General features: G+C 35.4%; 1 protein-coding gene across 1 annotated transcript; it reads right to left on the bottom strand.

The window, feature by feature from the left end:
• Positions 1 to 2: 2 nt before the first annotated feature.
• On the bottom strand, positions 3 to 19780 carry LOC125058305 (phenoloxidase-activating factor 2-like). The gene is made up of 9 exons (XM_047662366.1): positions 19648 to 19780; positions 18992 to 19064; positions 17782 to 17893; positions 14929 to 15025; positions 12785 to 12897; positions 5656 to 5882; positions 4047 to 4222; positions 1848 to 2009; positions 3 to 534 (listed from the first exon to the last, which is right to left on the bottom strand). The coding sequence occupies exons 2-9, from the start codon at positions 19062 to 19064 to the stop codon at positions 367 to 369; spliced, it is 1128 nt and encodes a 375-aa protein (XP_047518322.1). The 5' UTR covers positions 19648 to 19780; the 3' UTR covers positions 3 to 366.
• Positions 19781 to 25875: the final 6095 nt, after the last annotated feature.

The following is a 25875-nucleotide window of genomic DNA, read 5'->3' as shown; positions in this document are numbered from 1 at the left end:
CAGGGCTGAGCTCTTGTAGACTCGATAGATTTAGATAGACAAGAAGGACTGTAGTCTGTATCTGAATATTAAAAAGATTTGACAGCTCCGTCAAGCTGCTTGGCGATAAAAAACTTTGCGACAGGCGTGATCTGTCAAAATGGTAACATCGCTAAGCGTGTCTGTGTCAATGACAGTCTGAAACTCGATAGCGGGAAAGTGATTTGTATGAAAATGACAGCTCACGCTTTGTCAGGTGACAATTTCCAAACCAATAAATTTTGACGTTAATGGGGGTGCTAAATGATTTTGTTTCGATTTTCGTCACTTTATACTTAAATTTATAATGTCAAATCACAGTTCTGTTTTTCGTATTAATTAATTTAGTTATAGTAAATAGTTATACATATTAGTGTCGAACCCGCGTCTGGCAACATTCTCGTCAATCCAAGATCTAAATGTTGCCACGTTAACATACACTCCAGGGTTGCCAGTCTGCCCGCAACCAATTCCCCAAGAAACTATTCCACTTACCGCGTATCGATCTTCTTGATACTGTAAAAGAAGAAGCGTTATTTAGGGAAAATTGCAGTTATTATATAATAGAAAACAACAATGGCGCTACAACGGTTTGCCCAATTGTTTGCGTGTTTTTATAGGCAAATACGTTATCAGCCTCCCGTCACATCTGAGACACGCAGTCAATTAATGGATGTTGCCTTACGATGTTTTTATTCAGCTATATTTAATTAAAAAATATTGAAAAGTAGTCCTGGCCACTACAAGGGAGAAGTCACGAGAGCCATGAACTTCCCCAGGTTTTTTTAAAGAACGGGCAAATGGGGAGGCTCACTTGATGTTAAGTGACACCGCTGGCAAAATGCCACGGGCCCCCAACCCAAGACAGCCCCTGCCCAAGAGATATTATGTTCTATGGATGAATGTGAAGTCTCCAATACGCATTGGGCTAGCGTGTGGACTACAGACCATTCCCTCTCGCCTAAGAGAGGAGGCCTATGGCCATTAGTGGGACATATACAACGTGTAATTGAGTACGCTGTAAATATAGTTACGCCGCTGGACACTCAATTCCAGAGGGCTCGCGAATGCGTTGCCGGCCTTTTAAGAATTTTGCGGAAACGTCCATCCTAGGGTCTTTGTTCAAGCTGAATTTTCATACTTTTGTGGGAGGGTGATGGACTCCTGAAGTCACCGATAAAATGAACCTATTGCATCACTTCACGGTTTTCTGTGAGACAGTGGTACTGCCCCTGTCGTGCTTCGCCATTTGGCTGAAGCCCGAAAGCAAAAGTACTGATGAAATAACCTCAGTCACACAATCTCTGTCATTTATAAAAAAAAAATTACGATAAAAAATATTATATGTATTATTTTTGTTAAAAATCTAATTAACATTAAATAAAATTTTATTACATTTCAACAAAATGGACATCTGTATATACTGTGTGACCTCTTTATAACGAATTTCAAAGAACCGAGCATTTTTTTTCGTTATACGGAAGGAAGAGAAAAAAAAACAAATTTAAGGTGTCATTCTTAGAAATTTCGGCACCTCAAAAGCTTAGTTTTGTAAGCTGATTATAAAAACAATTACACTTAAGTATGTTGTTGATCTCTAAATATTAAAATATTTCTTCGTAATAAAGGGTGTTGCGTTATAAAGAGTTAATTAAAGTATGGGTTTTGTGTTAATATTTACGTTATAGTGCGATTTTCGTTATTACGAATGACTTTACACTGTATTTAAATAAACTTTTACTTCCTATATTAAAACCATGCAAATTGGATTAACACTTTGATCTGAAGAACTTTGGCTGTGTGACATGCCGACTCCTCTACCTACTTACCGGTAAAGGACAAGATAGCGGCGATCCACCATCGCCCCTGCAAGTGTCCTGATCACCGCCACCCGCGCACATGAAGGTCTTGCTCAGCTGAAAGTATTTCCCGAGGCGCGTTTTGCGAAGTTGCGCCTGGCATACATCATGGTTCAGGACTGGTAACTCCACCTAAAATGGTTTAGCCTCAAAAAATTATACGACCATTTTTAAGGGCATCATTTGCAAGTTCATATAGTTCCTGTTTGTACTGGATTTTTTTATAGAAAAGGGGGCAGGAGGCTCATCTGCCCGTCTGTGTGTGTATTGGCCGGCCTTTTAAGAATTGATACGCTCTTTTCTTGAAGGACTCTAAGTGGAATTGGTTAGAAAATGGTACGCGGCAGAAACTGCCTTAAAAAACGCTCAGTTGTGGAACGAAATTACTGTGGACTTTACTATGTTTATGTCGCAGTCAACTAGCTTAAAAGCTGTTAAATTAATAGGCTAGGTATGTCTTGAACTAAACGGCACCGTTTAACTAGCGGCCTGAAAGATATACAGCCGTAGGTAGCCTTTGTAACAACAGGCTAATGCTTAGGCCATTAGTACGATAGAGTGACCATGTGGCAGAAATAAAAACGATGACACATCTGAAATAAAAATATTTCTTTAAAAATTAAATTGCTTGAGCTAAATTCACATTATTTTACTCACTACACTCTTCCTTCTTTGTTGTTTTTCAAGTTTTTCTTTGCCATATTGAAAGTTTGAAGAGTTTCGTTTGGAATTTGAGAGTGGCAGAATGTGGAACTTAATTTAAATTAAAAGTCTACTAGGCAAGTAATGAAACATCATCGATCCAAGTCATTTGCCTAGCTGTTTGATCAACTGGCTGAATATCTTTCAGGCCGCTAGTTAAACGGCTGTTAATTGAACGGCTTATTAAGCTAGTTGCGACATATATATGTTATGTTAAAGAAATTGGGTGGGTTTCAGTGCCCATACTCTTAATAGCATGGCAGAGTTCGATACCCACACTAAGTTTCTGGTATAGTGGAAACTTAAAGCGTTCTTTATGTTATTTTATGACAAATTTATTTTCTAGATGATAGGCAATAAGAAGCGGTTAACCAGTACTTGATTTGGCCTTGTCGTACCTGGACCAAATCAGACAATCCAGGAAGTAGTAGGAGAAGGGACTGGTCAACAGTTTGGCGTATTTTTCCAATTATTGTACAAACCCAATGAATTCTTCCAATAAGTTCATCATTGAGAGTTTCAGAGTAAGGGCACAGATTTCTGTACGTTTCCTCACCGTACCAGAGAGTGTTGAAATTCAAAAATCATTTAATCATATAGGTAACACATTGTAGATTGACTCGTCAGTAAAGAAATACATATTAATGCGTCTAATTTTACATTTAGTGCCAGTTCTCAAATCAAGGGCGTAGAACGGAAGAGAGGAACTGGCAATAAACTCTCCGCCACTCTTTTTAATCGCCATGTTTTTTTTACACAATGTCATATATGACATAAAGTTCATTAATGCACAGTCGGGGATTAAACCCACGACCTCAAGGATGAGAGTCGCACATTGAAGCTTTTTTAATCATAATAAAAAAAAAATCATGTGTCCAATTCACACGTGGTAGAAGTGAAACCTTCAAAAACAAAGTTTTTATAATTAAAATATGTAAATTAGACCTTTTCTCTATCTTAATGTAGAATCTTTTCTTTAAAAAAATATATATTTTAATGTAAAATTTTTATTTATAACTTTAATATCAATCTTTAATTTGGTAAAAACTAAAATAATAAAAGTTTGAAATAAATTCAACAGATCCAACGTGGAAGAAAATGAGATAGGAAGCATTATACAGTGTATAAACTTTTAATTAAGTGTAGTACGAAGTTTTCACTTCAAAAAGTTTCTATAACTAATGATTTGTAAATAAAATTGATAAATAATCAAATTTTATAATTAAACTACTTACTTGACTTACTTATTAAATTTTCATCAAATCTGTTTTTTTATTTCAGAAAATGTTCAAATACACACTAATTTAAAGTTTATACACTGTATATGTATAATGCCTCCTATCTCACTCTCTCTCACGCCAAATCCTATTAATTTATGTGTCTGTCTCTTTTTACTGTCGCTTTTTCCGTTGCATCCGGTTTGAAACCACAACGATTCTAAAGAAGTTTCAATTTAATAATTCATACCTTTTTCAAAATAACCTGGTAGCGCCCCTCCTTCCCGAACTGATCCTTGCCCCAGCCAGATGCGAAACATTTTTCACCGTCCGTTTCAGATATTGGAAGACAAACAACACCAACATTTGGTGCTAATTTTACTTCTGATTCCAGGAATAGAAGAGCTATGTCATAGTGAAGGTTGCCTGGGAATTAATTGTTTTATTAGGCAAGTCAAATGTGCCTGACACACGCCGTTTGGATTTAAAGCATATCCTCACGATGTTTTCCTTTATCCACAAAGAACTGCCCTGCGATTCTGTAACTCACTTTTCGAACTCACACAGCGGTTTTCGCATCGGCGGTCGCTCTCAAATCAGTCGTGAAGCAGTCATTTTATGATTTGGCATTCTGAAAAGGTGGGAGCTTGTAGTTTATTGTTTATCAGAATGCCAAATCATAAAATGACTGCTTCACGACTGATTTGGGAGCGACCGCCGATGCGAAAACCGCTGTGTGAGTTCGAGAGTTACAGAATCGCAGGGCTGTTCGGTGTATCGACACACAATTTTATACTAAAATTTTGACTTTCGTATTTGGTGATTAGGGAGCGTTCAAGTATTACATCACGCAATTTTTGGAGAGTATTGACACCCCCCCCCCCATGTAATGTGCCGTAACGTTTTTCTGTACCCAAGTATAGTAAAACGTTTCGTGACCACCAAGTGACTCTTTATACCTAAAAGTTACCATTATGTCTAAAGTACTGGAGAGTCGCAAATAATTTTAACAATAACGGCTTAATTCAATCCCCGCCCCGCATCGTAACGTCGTACACAAGGACCCCCCCCCAAAATTCGTTACGTAATACTTGAACGCTCCCTTACGTCAACAGTAATTATTTACTTTTTTACACATATTACCCCACACATTGTCTTTGCTTGAAAATGAAATGCATTTTCATGGATTCCTACAAAAAAATTAATACGTTTATGTACTACTATTTTTGAGAGCTTTGCTTACTTTTGCTGATAAGAGGAGGGGGGGGATCAATTGTAATAAATCTGCTTACGTAATACTTGAAAGGCCCCTTTTGAATTTATGTAGATGATTTTATTTTGCTTATGGAAATTAAAGACTTACCTATTTTTGCTTTTATACAAAAAAAATTGATCTAAATTTTGTCTGATGAATTTGTACTTTGTAATTTGCCATTTGACTTTATTTATATTACAATTACACGAATTATGGACGATGGATGTTGAGGTGATACATATATAATATGATGGTGGTATATTATATATATTGGAAGTTACAGAGTACCACCGCCGATTCCAGAATTGGTAATTTTTTTTTTAAGACAATTCACACCAATTGACCTAGTCCCATGCTAAGCTGGTGAAGCTTGTGTTATGGGTACTAGGCAACGAATATACATACATATTATAGATATATAGACATATAAATACATATTTAAACACCCAAGACCAGCACAACACCAAATGCTCATCACATCGATGTTTGTCTCAGCCGGGGATTGAACCCGGCACCCATGGATTCGCAGTTAGGGGTACTAACCACTAAACCAATGAGTCGTCGTAAATAGATGTAATATAATAATTGTTTGAATAAAACTTACGTTTATTAAACTTCTCGTGTATAACAACATCAGCAACATCCCTTTCTTGATACGGGAATACCTCTTTGTCCGTCTGGGTATCCCATTCCCCCGCTCTTGCGCGATAGTGATGTGCCGTCTTGACCAAATGTGCGGCGGTTAGAACAACACTAGTGTGTATGAGTGAACCACCGCCGATGTATAAATTAAACGTTGCGCCTGGCTCTTTAGTACTCAGGGGTTGTACTCTGGAAATTTTGAACTGAACAAATAATGAAGAACGACTATATGTTGCATCATATCAGGGTTTACTGCAGGAGGCTCATCTGATGGTAAGTGATACCGCCGCCCATGGACACTCTCAATACCAGAGGGCTCGCGACTACGCTGCCGGCCTTTTAAGAATTGTTACGCTCTTTTCTTAAGGACCCTAGGCGAATTGGTTCGGAAATACTTCAGTGGGCAGCTGGTTCCACATAGTGGTGGTGCGCGGCAGAAATTGCCTAAAGAAACGCTCACTGTTGGAACGACGGACGTCAAGGTGATAGGAATGGTATTTTACATATGTTACTTTGAACTATACTGAAAACTGCATAGATTTTTGAAGTTAAACTTCTTTAGGCGCGTTATGAAAAATTTATGAGAGTGAAATTTTACGATGCGCGCGCACCGTGACACAAAATTATCAGTGTGATTATAGCGTGCGCGAGCGAGATGGGGATAAGACAATCTACAAGTAAAAAGAAATAGAATATGCGTGACGTTAGCAGCTATGCCAAGAATTTTGAATGACCATAATGACATTTGTAGAACCTTTTAAACATATAAAGGAGTTTTAATTATTTTTTCAAAGAAATTTAGCAATACTTTTTCACTAAGACCTATTGTTACTTAGTTAAAAGGTTATGAAACATACCTAGTAATTAAATTGAATAAATAAAATAATAAATAATAATAATTATTAATATTAATTAATAATTGAATAATATACTAAATATTAAATATTGTTAAATAATTAACGCTAAATATTCATTATTAATTATTTAATATTTAAAAAAATAAAGAAAGCCAAAGAAGTATAACTTCTTACGCGCGTACATAAGTACACGCACCATTTTTTTTTAATAGAATCTAGCTATTGGCCTTTACAGTTCAGCTCGGGTTGTTTTGGAGCAAGGGCGGCTCCTCCGAGACTCGGACCTCGGCGTGGGCCTCGGTGGTCAATGACCTGAAGGGCAAGATAGAAGCTCACTTGAGTAGCGAAGTACGAACTACGAAGTAAAGGACCACGCTTTCACCGGTCTTCAAAACTGTTACTGTTAGAGAGGCGCTGGACAGATACCGGTGGAAGAACATTGTCTCCTCTCCGCTCTAGATGCTTCCCTGCTGACCACGATACTCAGACATGAGCTACCGACTGAAGAGAAAAACTTTCAAACTCAAACTCAAATCTTTATTGCATTCAATAATTTATTACAATAATGAATAAGGACCTTGGCTAGGCACAGCAATGTTATGAGAGGGCATGCTTTATTATAGTTCATTATCTATATATATATTATGAAAATGGTCTTCGTTTGAGGCTCAATCACGCCTAAACCACTGATCGTATCGACATGAAACTACCACCATTCGATGCGAAATTTTCTCCTAGATGGTTTATGGCTATTTATTTATTAAATTCCAACGTTCCTTCATTTTTTATTGCTGTTTTACTTTTATGAAAATTTATCCATACGGACTTCACCGCGGAAACATTCGGGGAGGCTTCCTAGAACCTCTAAACGTCAACATCTGTTAAAAACTCGATTTTCGAAATATTTCAATTTTCTTAGCGGGAAGTTAAATAGAAGAATAATAATAATATGAAAAAAAATTAAATAATGAAACGTTGCGTTGCGTTGAGGGTAGCGTACACGTTGACGAATCGTATCCATAAATTTAATGTTTAAAATAAATATAAGCGGTAAATCCCAAATTAACTGTGAAAATCGAACTGTGTTATTGAAGAACTACCTTGTCAAATATTGTCAGCCCAAGAAGAAGCAGAAAAAGTGCGTATAAGATCTTCTAGGACCACGTCAACAATACGCGACGCATGATACCACCAAGAATGCAGTGAGATCATTTACCTACAATAAGTGATATTGTGGATACATGAAGTGATTTAGTGCAAGGTCAATAGTGGCAAAGTGAGTGCGAGACTAGAAATACAAATATTAAATATTATTTAAACAGGTCATTGATATTCACGCAACTAAAATTTATCATACTATACGATTTATTCAGATCACTTGTCACGAACGTTGTGGCTCCGTACAAAAGTTCTTAACGTAAAATCTAACTGAAGCCAGTTCGATCCTGAGTGTCGACACATATAGGTTTTATTTTTGTTTTATATTTTTATATTTTCCTTTTTCTTCTATATAATAAGGAAGGGAAAATTTGAGGAATAGATAAAATGCTCAAATGCATTGCATGCTCCAAGGACCTAGACATAAGCACGCAGATTCAATGTATACAGTGCTTTAGAGGTTGTCACAGTAACTGTACAGGACTTACAGTGGAACAATCAAGTGACACTTGGATATGTCCTCCTTGCATGCGTAGAGGACGGCGCTGCCCTGATGCATCGCCTGAAAATCCACAAGCCTCCACGAGGCGTCATAAAAAGGATCCAGGACAAAGCGACAAGCACTTGTCTAGGGATGACTTGCAGAAGGTAATTGCAGAGGGAATTAACCAGGCAATCGACGCTAAACTGGGTCACATACAGAATAAGCTGATCGAAACTCTAAAAGCTTCTCTTATTATGGAATTGAGAGAAGAAATTAAGTCCTTCATGATTCCATTCGTTGAAGAAACAAAATCTCTAAGGGAGGAATTAATTATACTAAGGAATGATCTCTCGAATAGCAATGCCATTGTAAGTGAACTAAAATCGCAAATTTCTAAGCAGCAGCAGTGGAACCGAATGAATAATATTGAGGTTGTAGGTTTACCTCAAACTAGCAACGAGTCGACACGCTCACTAATACAAAAAATTGCAAAACATGCTGACGTGGAATTGCAACCGGGCGATATTGAATTCGCCAATCGCGTACAGCCGAAGCAATCAACGCCAGGAAAGCCAAAAACAATTGTTGTTCGTCTCAGATCTCGCGACATTAAAGATAAAATTTTGTCCGGTTTACGAAAAAGGCGAGGAATTCAAACGTCTGATATTGGTTTGGCTGGTAATTCTAAGAAATTCTTTGTAAACGAGCACCTGACCCCTGAAAACAAATATCTGCTAAAAGAGGTTAAAACAATGGCTACGAACAAAGGTTACAAATTCGTTTGGGTCAGAAACTGTTGCATTTTTTTACGCAGAAACGAAGAGTCCCCAGCCATTACAATAAATTCGGAGCGGGATTTATCAAAAATTTCTTAGATTCAACTTTGCATTTGTATTTTTATTATTTAACTAATTATTTTACGGCATCGTTCGTGTATTTTTCAGTGGTTTTAGCAGCGCTTTGTTTCTTGATTTACAATTTCACATTAATAGTAACGCAGAATTCGAGATCTTCCTACCTAAATAAAAATGTTTGCATAAACGTTGGTACGTTTAGATTTTTATTTAAATGTTGGATAAAACCCTAACCATATTCTATCAAAACGTGCGAGGCTTACGGACGAAAACGACTGAATTTTATCGCAATCTACTCTTATCTACTTTTGATATTGTTTTAATAACTGAATCTTGGTTAAGCGATAAGTTTTACGACAGCGAACTATGCGGGGGTAATTATACTATATTTCGGCGTGATAGAACTAAAGAAACATCACATAAAAAATATGGGGGAGGTTTGTTAATTTTTATATCTCCTAAATTGCAGGCTTATGAAAGACCTGAATGGAACTGCACTAACGTCGAAACTTTGTGGCTTACTATACCAGAAAATTCACTTGGAGCTAATGGTCGGCGTAATCTTCATATTGGATTGGTCTATATACCTCCCGATTCTAAGCAGCCGCAACGACTTATGACGTTTATTTCCTCATTCAGTCATATAATTGAATCAAACCCAAATGATTACTTCATAATTGTTGGTGACTTTAATCTTCCTATCATTAACTGGTCTCCCACGGGACCTATTATTTTAAAGCAGGGTACGACCCAGTTACAAGAAATCTCCGAAGATTTCATAAAAAAGTTAAATTCTTCTGGCCTAACACAACATAATTTTATTCCCAATATTTGTAACAATGTGTTGGATTTAATATTAAGTAATGTCACTCTAGATAATACCAGAGCTGACATAGCGTTGGTTAAGCCCGATATGCATCACCCCTGTTTAAGTATTGATGCAACTGACTTACTTCTGCGCAAAATGTCTCCAAAAGTTGGTCAAAAGTATAATTTCTATCGCGGTAATTACGAAGCTATTAATCAGGAACTAAGCGAGGTCAACTGGACACAGCATCTTAATGGAGACACTATAGATGAAGTTACAACAAAATTTTATGATATTGTGAATAGAACTATTATAAACAATGTCCCAATAAGCCGTAATAAATGCAATAATAAGTACCCCGTGTGGTACACTAAGTCTCTGATACACGTCATAAAAGAAAAACTAAAAGCTCATAGGCGTTGGAAAATGTACAAGAACCCGCGAGACTATGACGAGTTCTCGTTGTTACGTAGTAGGCAAAAGCGTATATCCAAAAAGTGCATGCTATCTTATGAACAGCATGTACAAGATAACATGGCTAAGAATCCTAAGGCGTTGTGGTCATACTTAAGAAACAAGAGGCAATGTAAATCTGGGTACCCTAGTATGCTAGTTCTTGGAGATGAGTCATATAAATCGGAGCCTGAGATTTGTGAGGGTTTTAATAAATTCTTCAACAGCGTCTTCCACTCTCCTGACGATACTTATGACCTACCTGAACTACCTGAGTCAGATATCATATATAATAACATTCACATAACGGAACACGACGTCTTTAAAGCTATAAAAAATTTAAATATAAACAAGGGTCCAGGTAGTGACGGAATACCAGCAGTTTTCCTACAAAGATGTAGTAAGGAACTTGCAGCACCACTATCACATATATATAATCTGTCCCTTAACACATTCTGTGCATTCCCTTTAAAATGGAAAGAAGCACATGTAGTTCCTATTCATAAAAAAGGCTCCAAAAACAGAATTGACCATTATCGACCTATCTCAATCCTTAATTCTTTTAGCAAACTGTTCGAAAAACTAGTACATAATGTTATAAGTCCATTAATCACTAAACAACTACCGGAGCAACAACACGGCTTTACTAAAAATCGCTCAACAGTTTCTAATTTGACTATTTTTACTGACTATATACTGAGAGGTATGGATGAGGGTGACCAAATTGACGCTATCTACACGGATATAGAAAAAGCTTTTGATCGCGTTGATCATATTATCCTGTTACATAAGCTTTTCTCCCTTGGAATACGTGGTGACCTTTACAGATGGATAAAGTCATACATAACTAACAGACGGCAAGCAACAGTAATATGCGGGTACAAAAGCATGTTCACTAACATTACATCAGGAGTACCCCAAGGTTCAATACTTGGCCCATTATTATTTAATGCTTATTTGTACGATATAAAATATTGTTTTCACTTTTCTAAACATATTATGTTCGCGGATGACCAAAAAATTTTCTTAAGAATAAAATCAATAGATAACTGTAATCAAATTCAACAAGATCTTAATAGGTTAGAAATATACTATAAACAAAATAAACTTTCAATAAATATAAATAAATGTAATAAGATAACTTTTTCGCGTAAAAACAAAAAAATCCAATACACTTACAAAATCGATAACACCCCAATAAAACAAGTAAAATTAGTAAAAGACCTGGGAATACTATTAGATGAAAAAATGGGCCTATCACAACATATTGATGACATAACAGGCAAAGCGTATATGCAACTAGGATTTGTCAAGCGGTCATGCAAGACATTTAATAACATACATTGCATTAAAAGCTTATATTTTGCTTATGTTAGAAGCGTGCTGGAGTATGCGAGTGTTATGTGGTCTCCATATTATACTAAGTATAAAAAAGCAATAGAAAATATACAAAAAAAGTTTGTAAAATTCCTTAGTTTTAAAAAATACCAATGCTTCGATAGTTATGCGCATTCTTGCAATTATTTTAATTTAGACTCATTAGAAAGTCGGCGAAGTCAGCAAGACCTGCTTTTTTTACATGGTATTCTTAATGGGCGGATCGATAGCCCCTATTTGCTGTCGTTAATTTCTTTTAAAATTCCTTCTCAATATGCGACAAGACACTCAAAATTGTTCCATGTGCCTCGTACGAACTCGAATTACCTGCATAATTCACCTATGTTTCGGGTTTTATCTAACTATAACACTAATTATGAGGAATTAGATATTTTCCACCTCACCAAGGAACATGTGAGAAAATATTTGAAGGGGCGGGAAGACTCGAATTTTGTTTAGGTTGTATTTGGTATTGTTTTTTGTTTTAAATATTAAATTTCAGTTCTCTGTATATATTTTTTCTATTGATGCGCTTGTTTGTTTCATTTTTCTTATATAATATTGTATATCTATGTAATCTGTTTTGGCTTTTTGTACTGTATAAGTGGTTGTTTTGTAATATTTTGTATGTTAGCTGTAAGATTACTTATAATTAAATAAATAAAAATAAATAAATAAACATAAAATTTATTTTAATTCGTCCAGCAAAGCGGGCGCGAAACGGCTACTATTCTTATAAGATACATTATTTACTTTGGTTTTACGTTGCGAAAAGGTACTTAACATTATTTATAAACTTAACTTTTATAAAGATATTAAAGTCTATCAGTCCGATACTTTGTAACAGTGTAATAACATTTCTTATATAATAATTCCTTTAGAAGTTTGGTAAACCTCAGGTTATTTGTTTCATTCTTCAAATTTTCTGGTAATTTGTTATATATTTTATGGAGGAGGTCAATGGTCCTGATTGATGTAACTTTAGTCTGGATGTAGGTGGAATCTTACGAGAAGAAGAAGAAGAGAATTTTACGAGAAGGTCTGAATGAGTAAAGGGTTTTTGTATCTTCCCTTTTTTATACATATTAGGAGTAACTTACTGTAGTAGAGCAACCATCCAGGGAAATTCTCCGAACTGGGCAGTATCCCCTCTCTCGTTTGTCCTGATAAGAGGATCAACGCCGTTTGGGTTTCGCCAGCCACAGCCTTGTCTCTGGCAAGAAGATTTAATAAAGTTTGGAAAATCCAAAAGTGCACGCCTTATAGCGGTCATTCACATTAAAAAAAAATAATCATTCGTTTTCATTTTTTTTTCTCACTTCTTACTACTTACTTAATATACCTAATAAAAAATATATAGTGGCGCCATAACTCTAAGGTGAGGAAAAAAATATACTAAAATATTTTAGTTTTTTACAAATTATAATTAAACGACAGTACTTAAAACGCTAATATTAACTAGGAATCAGCCCAGGGTATAACTTTATATAATAAGAAAAAAAATATTCTGGCACGATAAATTTTTTGACCAATTTCTCTGCCACATACATGGATCCATAAACACAGACTGACGGACGTCCAAGAAAGATTGATTTTAATGTTATTATTTACTATGTTAAACAAAATAATTGTTCATAAAAAATACCATATGTGCTTGATAGATTATTTAACTCGATTTTAGTGCACTCATATTATCCTGTAAGTGTTATATTAGTGAGAAAAAAGTCATTCAAGTTTCGAAAGACTGGGTTTTTTGACATGTCGAGAGTAGAGCACTGCCTCCGCTTCGCTAATCAGGCGTGCAATATGAGTCGAGACTTAGCTCAGGGTGACTCTCATTTGTCGAAATCCAATTGACATATTGGAGCAATACTTAGTGAGTAAGATATTTAACTAGGGAAAGGAAGGAAAGGAAAAAAGAAGGAAATAATTAACAACATTCATTTTTACAGGGACTTCTCTATAGCTAAGTTTGGATTTGACCGCAGGACCGCCCTATCACTGTTAAGTGAGACAGCGGCAGCCCATGGACAATCTCAAAGCCAGAGAGCTCACGAATGTGTTGCCGGTTTTTTAATTGGTACGCTCTTTGCTTGAAAGACCCTAAGTCGAATTGGTTGGGAAATACTTAGCGGATAGCTTGTTCCACATATGTGGTGGTAATACCTTATAGAATGCTTAGTGGAATGACGGACGTCATATGGGTGACATCCGGGACCTAGTGCTTAGTTTAAGATTCAAACGCCTTAGCTATAAAGTCTGGCAAATATGTATTGTCTCTCTGAATCTCACGGTGTTAAACATTTTGGAGTAGGATATTGCACGTAAGAAATTCAAAAATAATGCTTCATCATTACACATGAAATTAAACTAGATGGATGGGTTACAAGGTGGAAAGGTCCACTAGGGAAAAGAAAGAGCACTTGCAAGATGGGCCGAGCTTAAAGAAGTTAGGTTTAAAGACTTTATTTCTCAAAAAAGACAAAAAATTTCACTTACATGAGAATAATACTCTAGATAACGTAACATTGTAGTCGTTCTTAAAATGATCACAATAAAATATAGCCGTACATGCAATAAATTTAAAAAATAAAAGTAAACAAAGAAATATGAATTAAAAGTAAGTAATAAGTAAGTGTTGGTAAGATTGGCAGTAAATTCTCAAGTCAAAATCATTTATTTAATGTATATATTTATAAATAAATATACATTCAATGCTTCCAATTTTACATTTACTGCCAGATCCCAAATCAAGGGCGTAGAACGGAAGAGAAGAACTGGCAATAGCCTCTCCGCCACAAATTTTTTTATAGAGATGGAGATTTTTTTATTGTATCTCACACACTGTTTTGTTGTGTTTTTTTTAATATTTTTATTACTCTTTAATGTAATTCTACGGTTTCGATATTTGTAAATATGTGAGGAACATGTATACTAACTTTTTTAGTACCTATAGTAGTTTATTCTAAGAGTACATTGTCTTCACATATAATTATTTAACAAATGTAACAAAATATTGTAAACCTATTTTAAAAGAGTAAGTGTGGAGTTTCTTGCCCATTCTTCACACTAAACTACCTTTTGGAAGGGGCAACTAGAATCTTCTTTGTATTTTTTTTGACGTTCAAAAGTGCCATTTTAGATGGTCTAATATGAATAAATGATTTGACTTTGACCTTCACTTTGGAGCCGGAGTCCTAGAAAAATAATACCACTAGTTTTGTAAATTATTATTACTACTAACCTGTATAGGCTTGGGTGTGATAGGGTCGTCTGTTCCACGTGTATCCGACATTTTGCAGCAGGTATCTAAGTAGGACGGACATGGCGAATCACCAGACCTAATAATTGCATTAAAAAAAAAATCTAAAGCAGGGTCCACACTATGCCGGGGTAGGCCGGGCGGGCTGACCCGGGCGTCCTAAGCCGCGTTGATGCAGACACCCCGGGCGGCTTTGCCGGGTTAGAAAATGCCGGCCCGGGCCGTGCCGATCCCAACCCGCATAAAGTAGGTACAGATCAAAGGAAGCCGAGCCGAGCCGAACAAAAATATAGAGTGGGGACGTGCCGAGCGGCCCCGAGCGGCTTCAGATACAATTAAACCTCCGGCCGAACTAGACGAATTATTTAATATTCGATTCAGTTTGTTTAAGTAGGGTTTTTTATTGTTCATTTTAAGTACTCTTCAATTAAGTCACCAGTCTTGGTGTTGAAACTAAATAATGTAGGTAGAAATAACCCGGTTGGCCTTGTTTTCGGTGTGGACGTCGTGGCGGCCCGAACGTACCCGCGCGGCTTAGCCCGCCCGGGTCAACCCGCCAGGCGTACCGCGGCATAGTGTGGATCCTGCTTAATATTAGGTTGGGGAAAAAGTCTTTTCGCATTATAGTATGTATGAACTTGTAATAAAATCTCTTTGGCTATACTATATGTATCTGGCTGGTTTTGTTATCAAGGAAAGTTGAGATTTTAAAGAAGATAATTCCAAAATCAAATTAGGATAATGACTGTTTTTTATTTATTTTTCGTACCGTCAAGATGAGTGAATCGAATGAAGAAATTCGATATATTTTAAAATTTTACTACAAAAAAGGTCAAAAAGCAACACAAGCCGCGAAATTTTTTTGCGATGTTTATGGACCTAGTGCCGTGTCTGTGAGAGTAGCACAAATTTGGTTTAAGCGTTTTCAATCCGGAAATTTTGATGTCAAAGATCCAAGTCGCTCTGGTCGCCCTATGACAGATAAAATGGATGCAATTTTTGAAAAAGTGGAGCAAGATCGGCATATCAGTAGTTACGACGTAGCTGAAGAACGGGGAATTGACCACAAAACAGTTTTGGCGCATTTGAAAAAAACTGGGTACACAAAAAAGCTCAATACTTGGGTACCTCACGAGCTCACTGTAAGAAACCTAATGAACTGTGTACTCATTTATGATTCTTTATTACGACTTAATGAAACCGAACCATTTTTGAAGAAGCTAATAACTGATGATGAAAAGTGGATCACATACGACAAGAACGTGCGAAAAAGGTCGTGGTCAAAGGCCGGTCAGGCTTCACAGACTGTGGCGAAACCCGGGATAACTCGCAACAAGGTGATGCTGTGTGTGTGGTGGGATTGGAAGGGCATTATTCATTCTGAGCTGTTACCACCAGGCAGGACCATCGATTCTGAACTCTACTGCTAACAAATGATGAGATTAAAGCAAGAAGTTGAGAGAAAGCGGCCGGAATTAATCACCAGAAGGGGTGTGGTTTTTCATCATGATAACGCTAGACGTCACACATCTTTGGTCACTCAGCAAAAACTAAGAGAGCTTGGTTGGGAGGTGATAATGCATCCGACGTATAGTCCTGACCTTGCACCTTCAGATTTCCACCTGTTTCAGTCTCTCCAGAATTCTTTAGGAAGTGTCAGGTTATTATCACGAGACGACTGCCAAAACCAATTATCGCGGTATTTTGATCAGAAGCCCCAAAATTTCTATAGCAATGGGATCACGTCCTTACCTAAATAATGGCAAAAAGTTATCAAACAAAATGGTACCTACATACTTTAGTTAAATGTAAATAAACTATATTAAAAAATGTTTTGAATTTTCTTAAAAAATGCGAAGAAACTTTTTCCCCAACCTATTTTATAAAATTCTCATGTCGCGGTGTTTGTGGTTAAACTCCTCCGAAACGGCTCGACGGATTCTCATGAAATTTTGTGTGCATATTGGGTATGTCTGCAAATCGGACAACATCTATTTTTCATCCCCCTAAATGTTTTTTTTTATTTTTAGATATTTTTTTCTGTTTTTGTCTTTTTATGATACAGCATTAAAAAATACATACAACCTCTAACTTTCACCCCTCTACGATCAACCCCTATTTTTTATTATAAATGATATACATGGCAAAACGACGTTTGCCCGGTCAGCTAGTATATTATAAGTATTAACCAGACAATATAAATTACGGGTTTTAATATCTAAAAATTGGTGAATAATGCGAAGTTTCAAGAACGGTGATTTTATTTGTTCAGATATTTTTTTTTTTTTAAATATATCACTTTTCTACTCCCCTGCCATTGTGTCCAGGGACCACATCACACGTCTCGCGAAAGACGCCCCGGCTACATCTGTAATATTTTTGTTTACAATATTCATGGGCGAGCCGGGACGCAATTCCTCTCGAGACCCGTTCTTGGGGTTTTGTTTGCCGCCTTTATATATTCCACAATTTTATCGCAGAACCGTTCCAGGCACGATCTGTGCTTTATTAACATGTCCTGTAGGCCGTTACGGTCTACAGTCATCTGCATTTGTTGCTCCAGGTCGTGCCTGGACGATGCGAATATAGGGCAATGTAGGAGCACATGTTCTACTGTTTGTTCTTCATCGCCGCAGTCACATGCTGGGCTTGTCCTAAAATGGGTCCTTTGAATGTTCGAATATTTATGGTATTTGGTATGAACAGTATATATAAAGAAGTCTTGGAAGACTTGTGGGTAAAAGTATATAGTAAATAAAAAAAATTGACTAACTGTTACTAAAACTACTACGGGTTTACTGGATAGGGTTGTTTTGTTAGTAGTAGGTTACTTACCGTACATCTAGAATTCCCACGCCGTCAGTATTGACCGTCCCATTTTCGTTGCATTGATAATATACTATGCAAATTCCTGCCTCGTTGTCTTTTGTCATACAAGTGTCTGGATCTAGATAGATAGATTATTTTAATATTTTTGAAGTGAAACTTCTTTAGGCGCACGAGAGTAAAATTTTTACGGATACGTCACGAAGATGTGCAGCGTTTTTGTCGAAGAAAAGGGAGAGAGCGATTGACTGATCGAGAGAGAGTGAGAAGGGTGAATTACCTTATAGAAATTCTATTTTTGAAATTAAAATTTCGTAAAGAGAATTTATGATTTATTAGTAGTTAGTACTTTTATTTTTAATGCAAAATAATTTATTGAAATCTCAAATGACGAATTGTTAATTCAAATGCCACGTGTTTTTAAAACAAAGAAATAAATTCAAAATCATCTATCCCCTATTTGCGTTTGATCCACGACTTGACCAACCTGTATAATACCTACCTTTCTTTATTTGTACTGAAAAACAGATTTTGCTTTTACGACTTTTCCGCGGGGCAAGCGAATTACAGAGAACGCATTTTAACGATATTACAGTCAATTAATATCGGATGTCATCATGACGGAGAATCGATTTCTGCGCATGTTATATAATGGCCGATAATTTTATTGAAGTTATACTTCTTTAGGCGCGTTATGAAAAATTGATGAGATTGAAATTTTACGATTGCGCGCGCACCGTGACACAAAGTTGTCAGTGTTATTATAGGGTGCGCGAGCGAGATGGGAATAAGACAATCTACAAGTAAAAAGAAATAGAATATGCGTGAAGTTCGAAGATCGCAAACTTTGAATGACCATAATGATTAATGATTGTCATTTACCTTTTAAACAAATAAAGGAGTTTCAATTATTTTTTCAAAGAAATTTAGCAATGTTTTTTCACAAAGACCTATTGTTACTTAGTTAAAAGGTTATGAAACATACCAAGTTATTAAATTGAATAAATAATATAATACAATAATAAATAATAATAATAATTGTTATTAATATTAATTAATAATTGAATAATATACTAAATATTAAATATTATTAAATTGTTTACGTTAAATATTAATTATTAATTAATTATATTTAAAAAAAATAAAGAAAGCCAAAGAAGTATAACTTCTTACGCGCGTACATAAGTACACGCAACCTTTTTTTTATTTCAAACCTTACCTTTTTTTCCCGGATTCAAATTGAGATTCGCCGCGAAGCCGATTGACAGCATGAATAATACCCACTTTAGCATCTATTAATAAAATGTTAACTTAATATCGTAAACAGAAAATAATTGTTAATTAATGCAGGTGTTTGAGGAAACATATATTATGTAATAGTTACTTTCATTTCTATATTGGATCTTTACATTATTGTTGTACCTATTTTAGCAGTAAAACTATCTAAAGAACACTGGGTATTTCTATATCTTCTGATTGGATTAAAAGTTATTGATATATATTTATACTAGGACAACATTAGAATATGAATTCTAGTACACCTATTTTCCCTCCAATCTGTTGCTAGGCAACCGGGCTGTCATTGTTTTTTTGTTTCTATTTCGTCTTTTGCCAGCTATTATTAAAAAAAGAAAACAAACAAGGAGGTTAGTGTGCGAAGGTTTTGGTAGCTAATGCAAAATACGAATTCAATAAAACAAAATACTAAAAATTGTTTCAATGTTTCATGAAAAGGCAAATTAGTAAATGACTTATTTAGTATACATAAAATTAAAACTATTGGCTGTCTTTCTTTCTACAAAAAAATTTTCAAGCGCATTGTGGGCTTGGAAGGAACATAGGTAATTTATATTGTATGATATAACTTTTACTTACGTTTGCCTAAACGTTCTCACTTTTCACAAAAACTTTAAAACAAGGTAATATCACTTCGCAATGTTTCCATTGGATACTTTTAGAAGACAGGGTCAATACGAGATTTCAAAGATCGTTCTTGCAATATTAATTATTAAATGTCAAAATATGACTCATGACGTTTGTATATCAGTGTTGCTATTATATTTATTCCAATTTACCATTTATGAACAAAATTAATTTTTCTTAATTAAAAACTGTATACAAGTAATAAATACAAATATTGTGTTGGTTGAAATGCCAGTACCAATTTTTTACGATTTTTAAATATATTTATGTAGTAAGTATAAGAATAAGTCCTAATATATTTTTCATACTAGAAACTGAAGTTAGTCTTGTGCCACTAACTTGGCACTAATTATTAGGATTTAATTAAGGTCACCATAGATCCAAGAACATCAAAGAAGCTACAAGGATTATCCTCTTTCCCCGATGCATTCTCAAATGAGTGGTTTTTTTTTCATAGCTGTGTTGTGTGTTTGTGTGTTTTCATAGTGCTGATATATTAGGCTATTTAACTTGTTTCGAAGTAAAATTTATGTCGTGACATAACTACGTGACAAAACAGGTACAGATAAGTTATAAAAAAAGGGTGCGTGTACTTATGTACGCGCGTAAGAAGTTATACTTCTTTGGCATTATTACAAATAGTTTTTGATTGCATGTAAATAATTAATTACAATTAAATAATCAAAGACTGGAAAAGGAGTCATTATAGTCAATAAAGTTCAGTTTATATTTGAAAAATTAAATAAAAAAATATTTATTATTATTCTCTTACATTAAGTGTAACATAAATTCTATTATTATTCGAATGTTGTCTTTAACTTATGTCCAATGCCGTAGCATCTTCCGTGGGTAACTTCATTCTGTTAATTTTGTGTAACGGTGCGCGCACATCGTAAAATTTCAGTCTCATAATTTTTCATAAAGCGCCTAAAGAAGTATAACTTCAAAAATGTCTCCGTCTGTCTAATCTTAATACTGTCTAGCAGTCTAATTTCGTCGGAGAATGTTTTTGAATGATATAAATTTTTTGGGTTGTAAGAAAAATATTATCACCTAAAGTAAGTAAAAGAGACAAAAATGGATTCGAGTTTCATTAATGCTTTGAAATGCATACACACATATAATGTACTTTGGCTTCAATGTACCAGATGTGTACGTCAGAAAGCGACATTGTCCGCCATTACTTCATGTGCCCACAGCTAGGACTAACCTTCTGAAAAGGGCACATATGATTCGGTGTATTAATTCAGTTAACGAATTATATAGGTTAATGGGCCTTTTTCATTGTCCGTTGAGTGAACTGGCAAAATTTCTATTATTAGTTAGTGTCTATAGTAGTACGTTTATTAAGTTTTAATTATAAATGTTCCAACTCAATAGACATGATACAGATACCGTAAGCTTTTTTGACGTTACAACGTCTTATAATTCGATGGAGCCGGCTGTACGCATGAAAAATCATGACTCATGCGGCGTTACCTCGCGGCGTTCCATTTAAGGCTTGAAGAGCGCGGAACGAGCGACAAAGAGGCAAAATCGGCTTCCGCGTTTGGCAGCGTTTATCTGTGTATTTATGCGACATAATTGTATTTATGCGTACAAATAAATGTAACTTGATCAATTCAATTGTGATTTCCATTTACCTCCTTCATTAAATCCATACAAAATATCTATCAAAAAAAATAAAATTAATATTTTCTTTCGAAAAATGCAACCATTCCATGAGTATTTTCTTATGACGTTGTCACGTTCAACTATCGTCAGTAAACCGACTTTACAGACAACCGATTTTTTACGTAAATCAGAACGTGTATCGCACCATCAATTTACAGTTGTTTTTAATTACCGATGCACGGAATTCTCCCGTAATTTAAGGTAAATGGATTAAAACGGCAACATAAATTTAAATATGTCGTTAAGATTCTATAAGTGGTTAATGATATTCTGATGACTAATTAATTAATGCTTAAGTGTAAAGATTTGTGTTTTACCTGTTACGGAATACGTAAATATATATTTTTAAATTCAAGTGACGTACTATGCTATTGTGAAATATCTCGTACCCAAATGGAACAAAAACTTTTTGTCAAAATAAATTTGGAACGAAGTTCCTTATCGCGCCTTGTGAAAGGGGGCTAGACGGAAAAAATTCTTACGAAAAGTTGTCACGACACTTTTTTGCTATTTGCTATTGCAATACACCGGTTCTCGTCCGATCACCGAAGTTAAGCAACGTCGGGCGAGGTTAGTACTTGGATGGGTGACCGCCCGGGAACATGCTCGCTCGAACAACCCGCCTCGTGATGTTGGCTTTTTTTTTCGTAGTAAGATTGGTGTCGAGAAAATCTATCATACTGTTATGATACCAATTAACAAATAAATTAATCGAAAGGAATTTCGTTCCATCCGGGTGTCCCTTGACACCTCTAAAGTATTTTTTTGACCTAGTTTCGACCCAGTTCTTCTGCATGAACATTTCTTTGTTTATTTTTTGTATTATTTTTGATTACGGTTCTATAATTTTTATATAAGATTTGTAATACACATCTTGCACTTTACCCATCATAAAAATAAATAAAATAAAATAAGTTTATTATAGAATATAAGATACATGTATCACTTATTCCACGTCATTAAATTTGAATTTGTAGGCATCCCTACTGATCGGCAAAGAAGACTGAGGGTGTAGGCCGAGAGAAAAAGCCGGCGTAAAAAACTCTCGGTACTCTTTTAAAATAGCAAATCATCAAACAACACTTATTTTAAAACAAATATCGCAAATTAATTAGAAGTAGCCTCTCTAGTCCCAGGCCCTTTTATCAACTAGATAATCGTTAACTTTATAGTGAGCCTTTTTACACAGCTTTTTTGTAGTTTTTTCCCTAACAAGGGTTGCCTGGAGGAGATCGCTTGTTAGCGTTACATCTCTTATAATTATTATGTATCATTTTATTTGTATTTGTATAAAAGATGTAAGCCGAGCAGTTTCGGCCTAGTGGCTTCAGCGTGCGACTCTCATACCTGAGGTCGTAGGTTCGATCCCCGGCTGTGCACCAATGGACTTTCTTTCCTGCTCATTTAACATTTCGCTCGAACGGTGAAGGAAAACATCGTGAGGAAACCGACATGTCTTAGACTTAAAAAGTCGACGGCGAGTGTCAGGCACTGGAGGCTGATCACCTACTTGCCTATTAGATTTAAAAAAATGATCATCAACTCAGAAATCTGAGGCCAAGACCTAAAAGACCTACTGCCACTGATTTTTTTTAATGTAACGAAGTGTTAGTAGATAAAATAAGTAACGTTTTGTTTTATTAGTAGATTCACAGTCCAAGCATGAAAGTGGAAATCACATCCAGTTGCGTTTTTATGAAAATTACTGACAAATTTTGATAGACTGTTTTATCTCACCTCACTAGAAAAATTAAAAACGTTCTTATGTACACGTGTTAGAAGTTATACTTCTTTGGCGTAATAATTTTCTTCGAGCACTTTAGAGGGACGCTTCCCTCTTCGAATTTCATTTTTCTTGTCCATTTTACGATATAATATGTACTAATCATGATCTTTTACAATAAACACTATGTTTTTATAACATTGGAACGGCTTTTCTCGTATAGAAATCATTATTTTGGTTTAAATAAACACGACTCTGAAAAACACTACGCCTTGACAAACAATGCAAATTGTCGATAAAACAGAGCAAGCGCCAACTAGCGGCCCAGACTGTTTTACCAACATTTGAACAAATATTCAGGGTGTGGGTTTTTTGGATACCCACACACCGTATGCGGGTGTCGGATTTTGTGACGGTGTCTGCAATGTACATCTTAAAAAGTTATTTTCAACTCTCATCATTTTTCCCTTCCCCTCCCTTCTCATTGATATGTCGAAAAATAGTCCAATATAAAAAGCCTAGACTTCTAGGTACTTACCTGCAAGCAGACCATAATATGTGGACTGTGAACGTATAGGGCTTTCCTTCTATACCTCATATAGTCTGTGGTGTACCTGTTAATATATATTATTGATTAGAAATAAAAGTAAATAGCAACAATATGATAAACCCTAAGCCGTTAATATCTTTATTGCATCTGTTATGTACACACATACATATAAAGTTAAACATGATTTCCGATCTCTGTAGCACGTAAATGTATTATAGATTATCTGTGGTATATAAATAATAAACAATAAACGACTAAATAGAGTTTAGCGCCAAAATGCAGTGTCACAATTTGTTTTCTTATACTCTATTACTATTCAAATATCGAACAATTATTAATAAACTAAAATCGCTTATCTATTGAATTTTCGAAGGATTTTATTTTTCCTAATGGGGCAGACTTATCTACGCAACTGTAAATTCCCAAAAGTACCAAAGAGCTTGATACCAAGGCCCAAAGCCCAAGGAAACCTTACCGTATTGCCTTAGGTTATTAATTAGGTTTACTAATTAGCATCTAGAGATAATAAATAACCATTACATCAACTAAGTTCATTAATTTTAATTAACTTTATTTATACTAATTAAGTTATCAATCAATGGAAACTTCCAGTCTGTATTTAATTAAACCCAAAATAAATGAGAAAACAATACAACATTTAAAAGGTGGATGATATCACAAGATAATATTCGTAAGTGTATGTAGACCACAAATAATTTTATAAGAAGAGTATGATAGTACGAAAAACGTGGACGGTTCACACAAAAAAAAGCGATCCATAGAAACTCAACAAAAATATTTAAACAGACTGCGTATCAAAGTCAGAAGAGGCGCGGAGAAGAGGAGAAGTAGGCATAGAGGATGGTAAAAGTATGAATTGTATAAAGCTAATTAAAACCAAAAAAAGTCCGTAGAAACAAACAAAAAAAGTGCGTGCGTACAAAGTACACATCTCAGAAGTGAAACTTCTTTGGCAGACTAATTTTTAGATTTCCGAGACTTAGAGGGAGGGAAAAAGGAAGATATGTTAGAAATTTAATGAATATAATTTTTTTTTTAAATTCTTCGATAATAAAAACATGTTGCATTTTAATTTACAATTCGTAATTTGCGATTTTAATATTTTGCATGTAATATAAAATACTAATATTTCATAAATTCTCTTTACGAAAATTTAATTTTAAAAATAGAATTTCTATAAGGTTATTCACCCGTCTCACTCTCTCAATCGGTCTCAATCGCTCCCTCCCTTTTCTTGGACGAAAACGCTGCACATCTTCGTGACTCATGCGCCTAAAGAAGTTTCACTTCAAAAATATAATAGCGATCTATAAAAAAGCAAAAAAAAATATAACAGACTGCAAATCAAAGTCAGAAAAGACCAGGGGAAGAGGAGAAGCAGGCACAGAGGATGGTAAAAGTATGAATTGTATGAAGCTAATGAAAAACATGTGGTGCTGACGCAAAAGAAAATTCGATAGCTATCTATAGAAACGCAGCAAAAGCCGAAGGCTTTAGTGTTTTTTTTTAAGTTGTTGGCTTGAAGGAGATGACAGTTTAGCTCGTTCCCCTCGAGTAGCGCAGTTTCCCAGTTTCCCAACGGAATCCAGTGGTTGCTTTCGTAAAATTGTAGATGTTGCAAGGATCCCAAATGTCTAATAACTTCTGTAATTAATGACGTAGCCATAGCGAATAAACTTGGGTCCTCCCAAGTTTATTCGCTAAAATTATCCTTGTGTTATCTTGGAAAACAATGTCATGACTATAGAGTCCTGTGACTTTGTCTGTTGATTATAATAACTGCTTGAATTAATGAAAATAAAACGGTATTTGAATAACCTATGTCATTTGTCAATCTAATAATCAACTCCTGTGCCTCACACACACCGTCCGCCGTTGTCCAAGCAAGCCGGTTTCCTCACGATGTTTTCTTTCACCGTTCGAGTGAATGTTGATTGCGCACATAGAGAAAGACGTGGGACAGCCGGGGCTCGAACCTACGACCTCAAGGATGATAGTCACACGCTGAAGCCGCATAGTTCATAATATAAAAACAAACCCGTAAAATGCAAAGATAGAAGAATAATTTAGCTGTTACATTGATTTTTCTTACAAATATTTGCGGAATTTTGGGATCATTTCAAAAGACTCTTGAAAGGCTTGCCAAAATCCAATTTTGAAATTTATCTTCTTAGGTTGAAAAACTGAAGACAATGGTTTGGTCAAAGCACCA

The sequence above is a fragment of the Pieris napi genome, chromosome 18 (genome assembly GCF_905475465.1).
Source record: "Pieris napi chromosome 18, ilPieNapi1.2, whole genome shotgun sequence".
NCBI classification, from domain to species: Eukaryota; Metazoa; Arthropoda; class Insecta; order Lepidoptera; family Pieridae; genus Pieris; species Pieris napi.
This window is presented reverse-complemented; position numbering and strand designations above follow the sequence as displayed.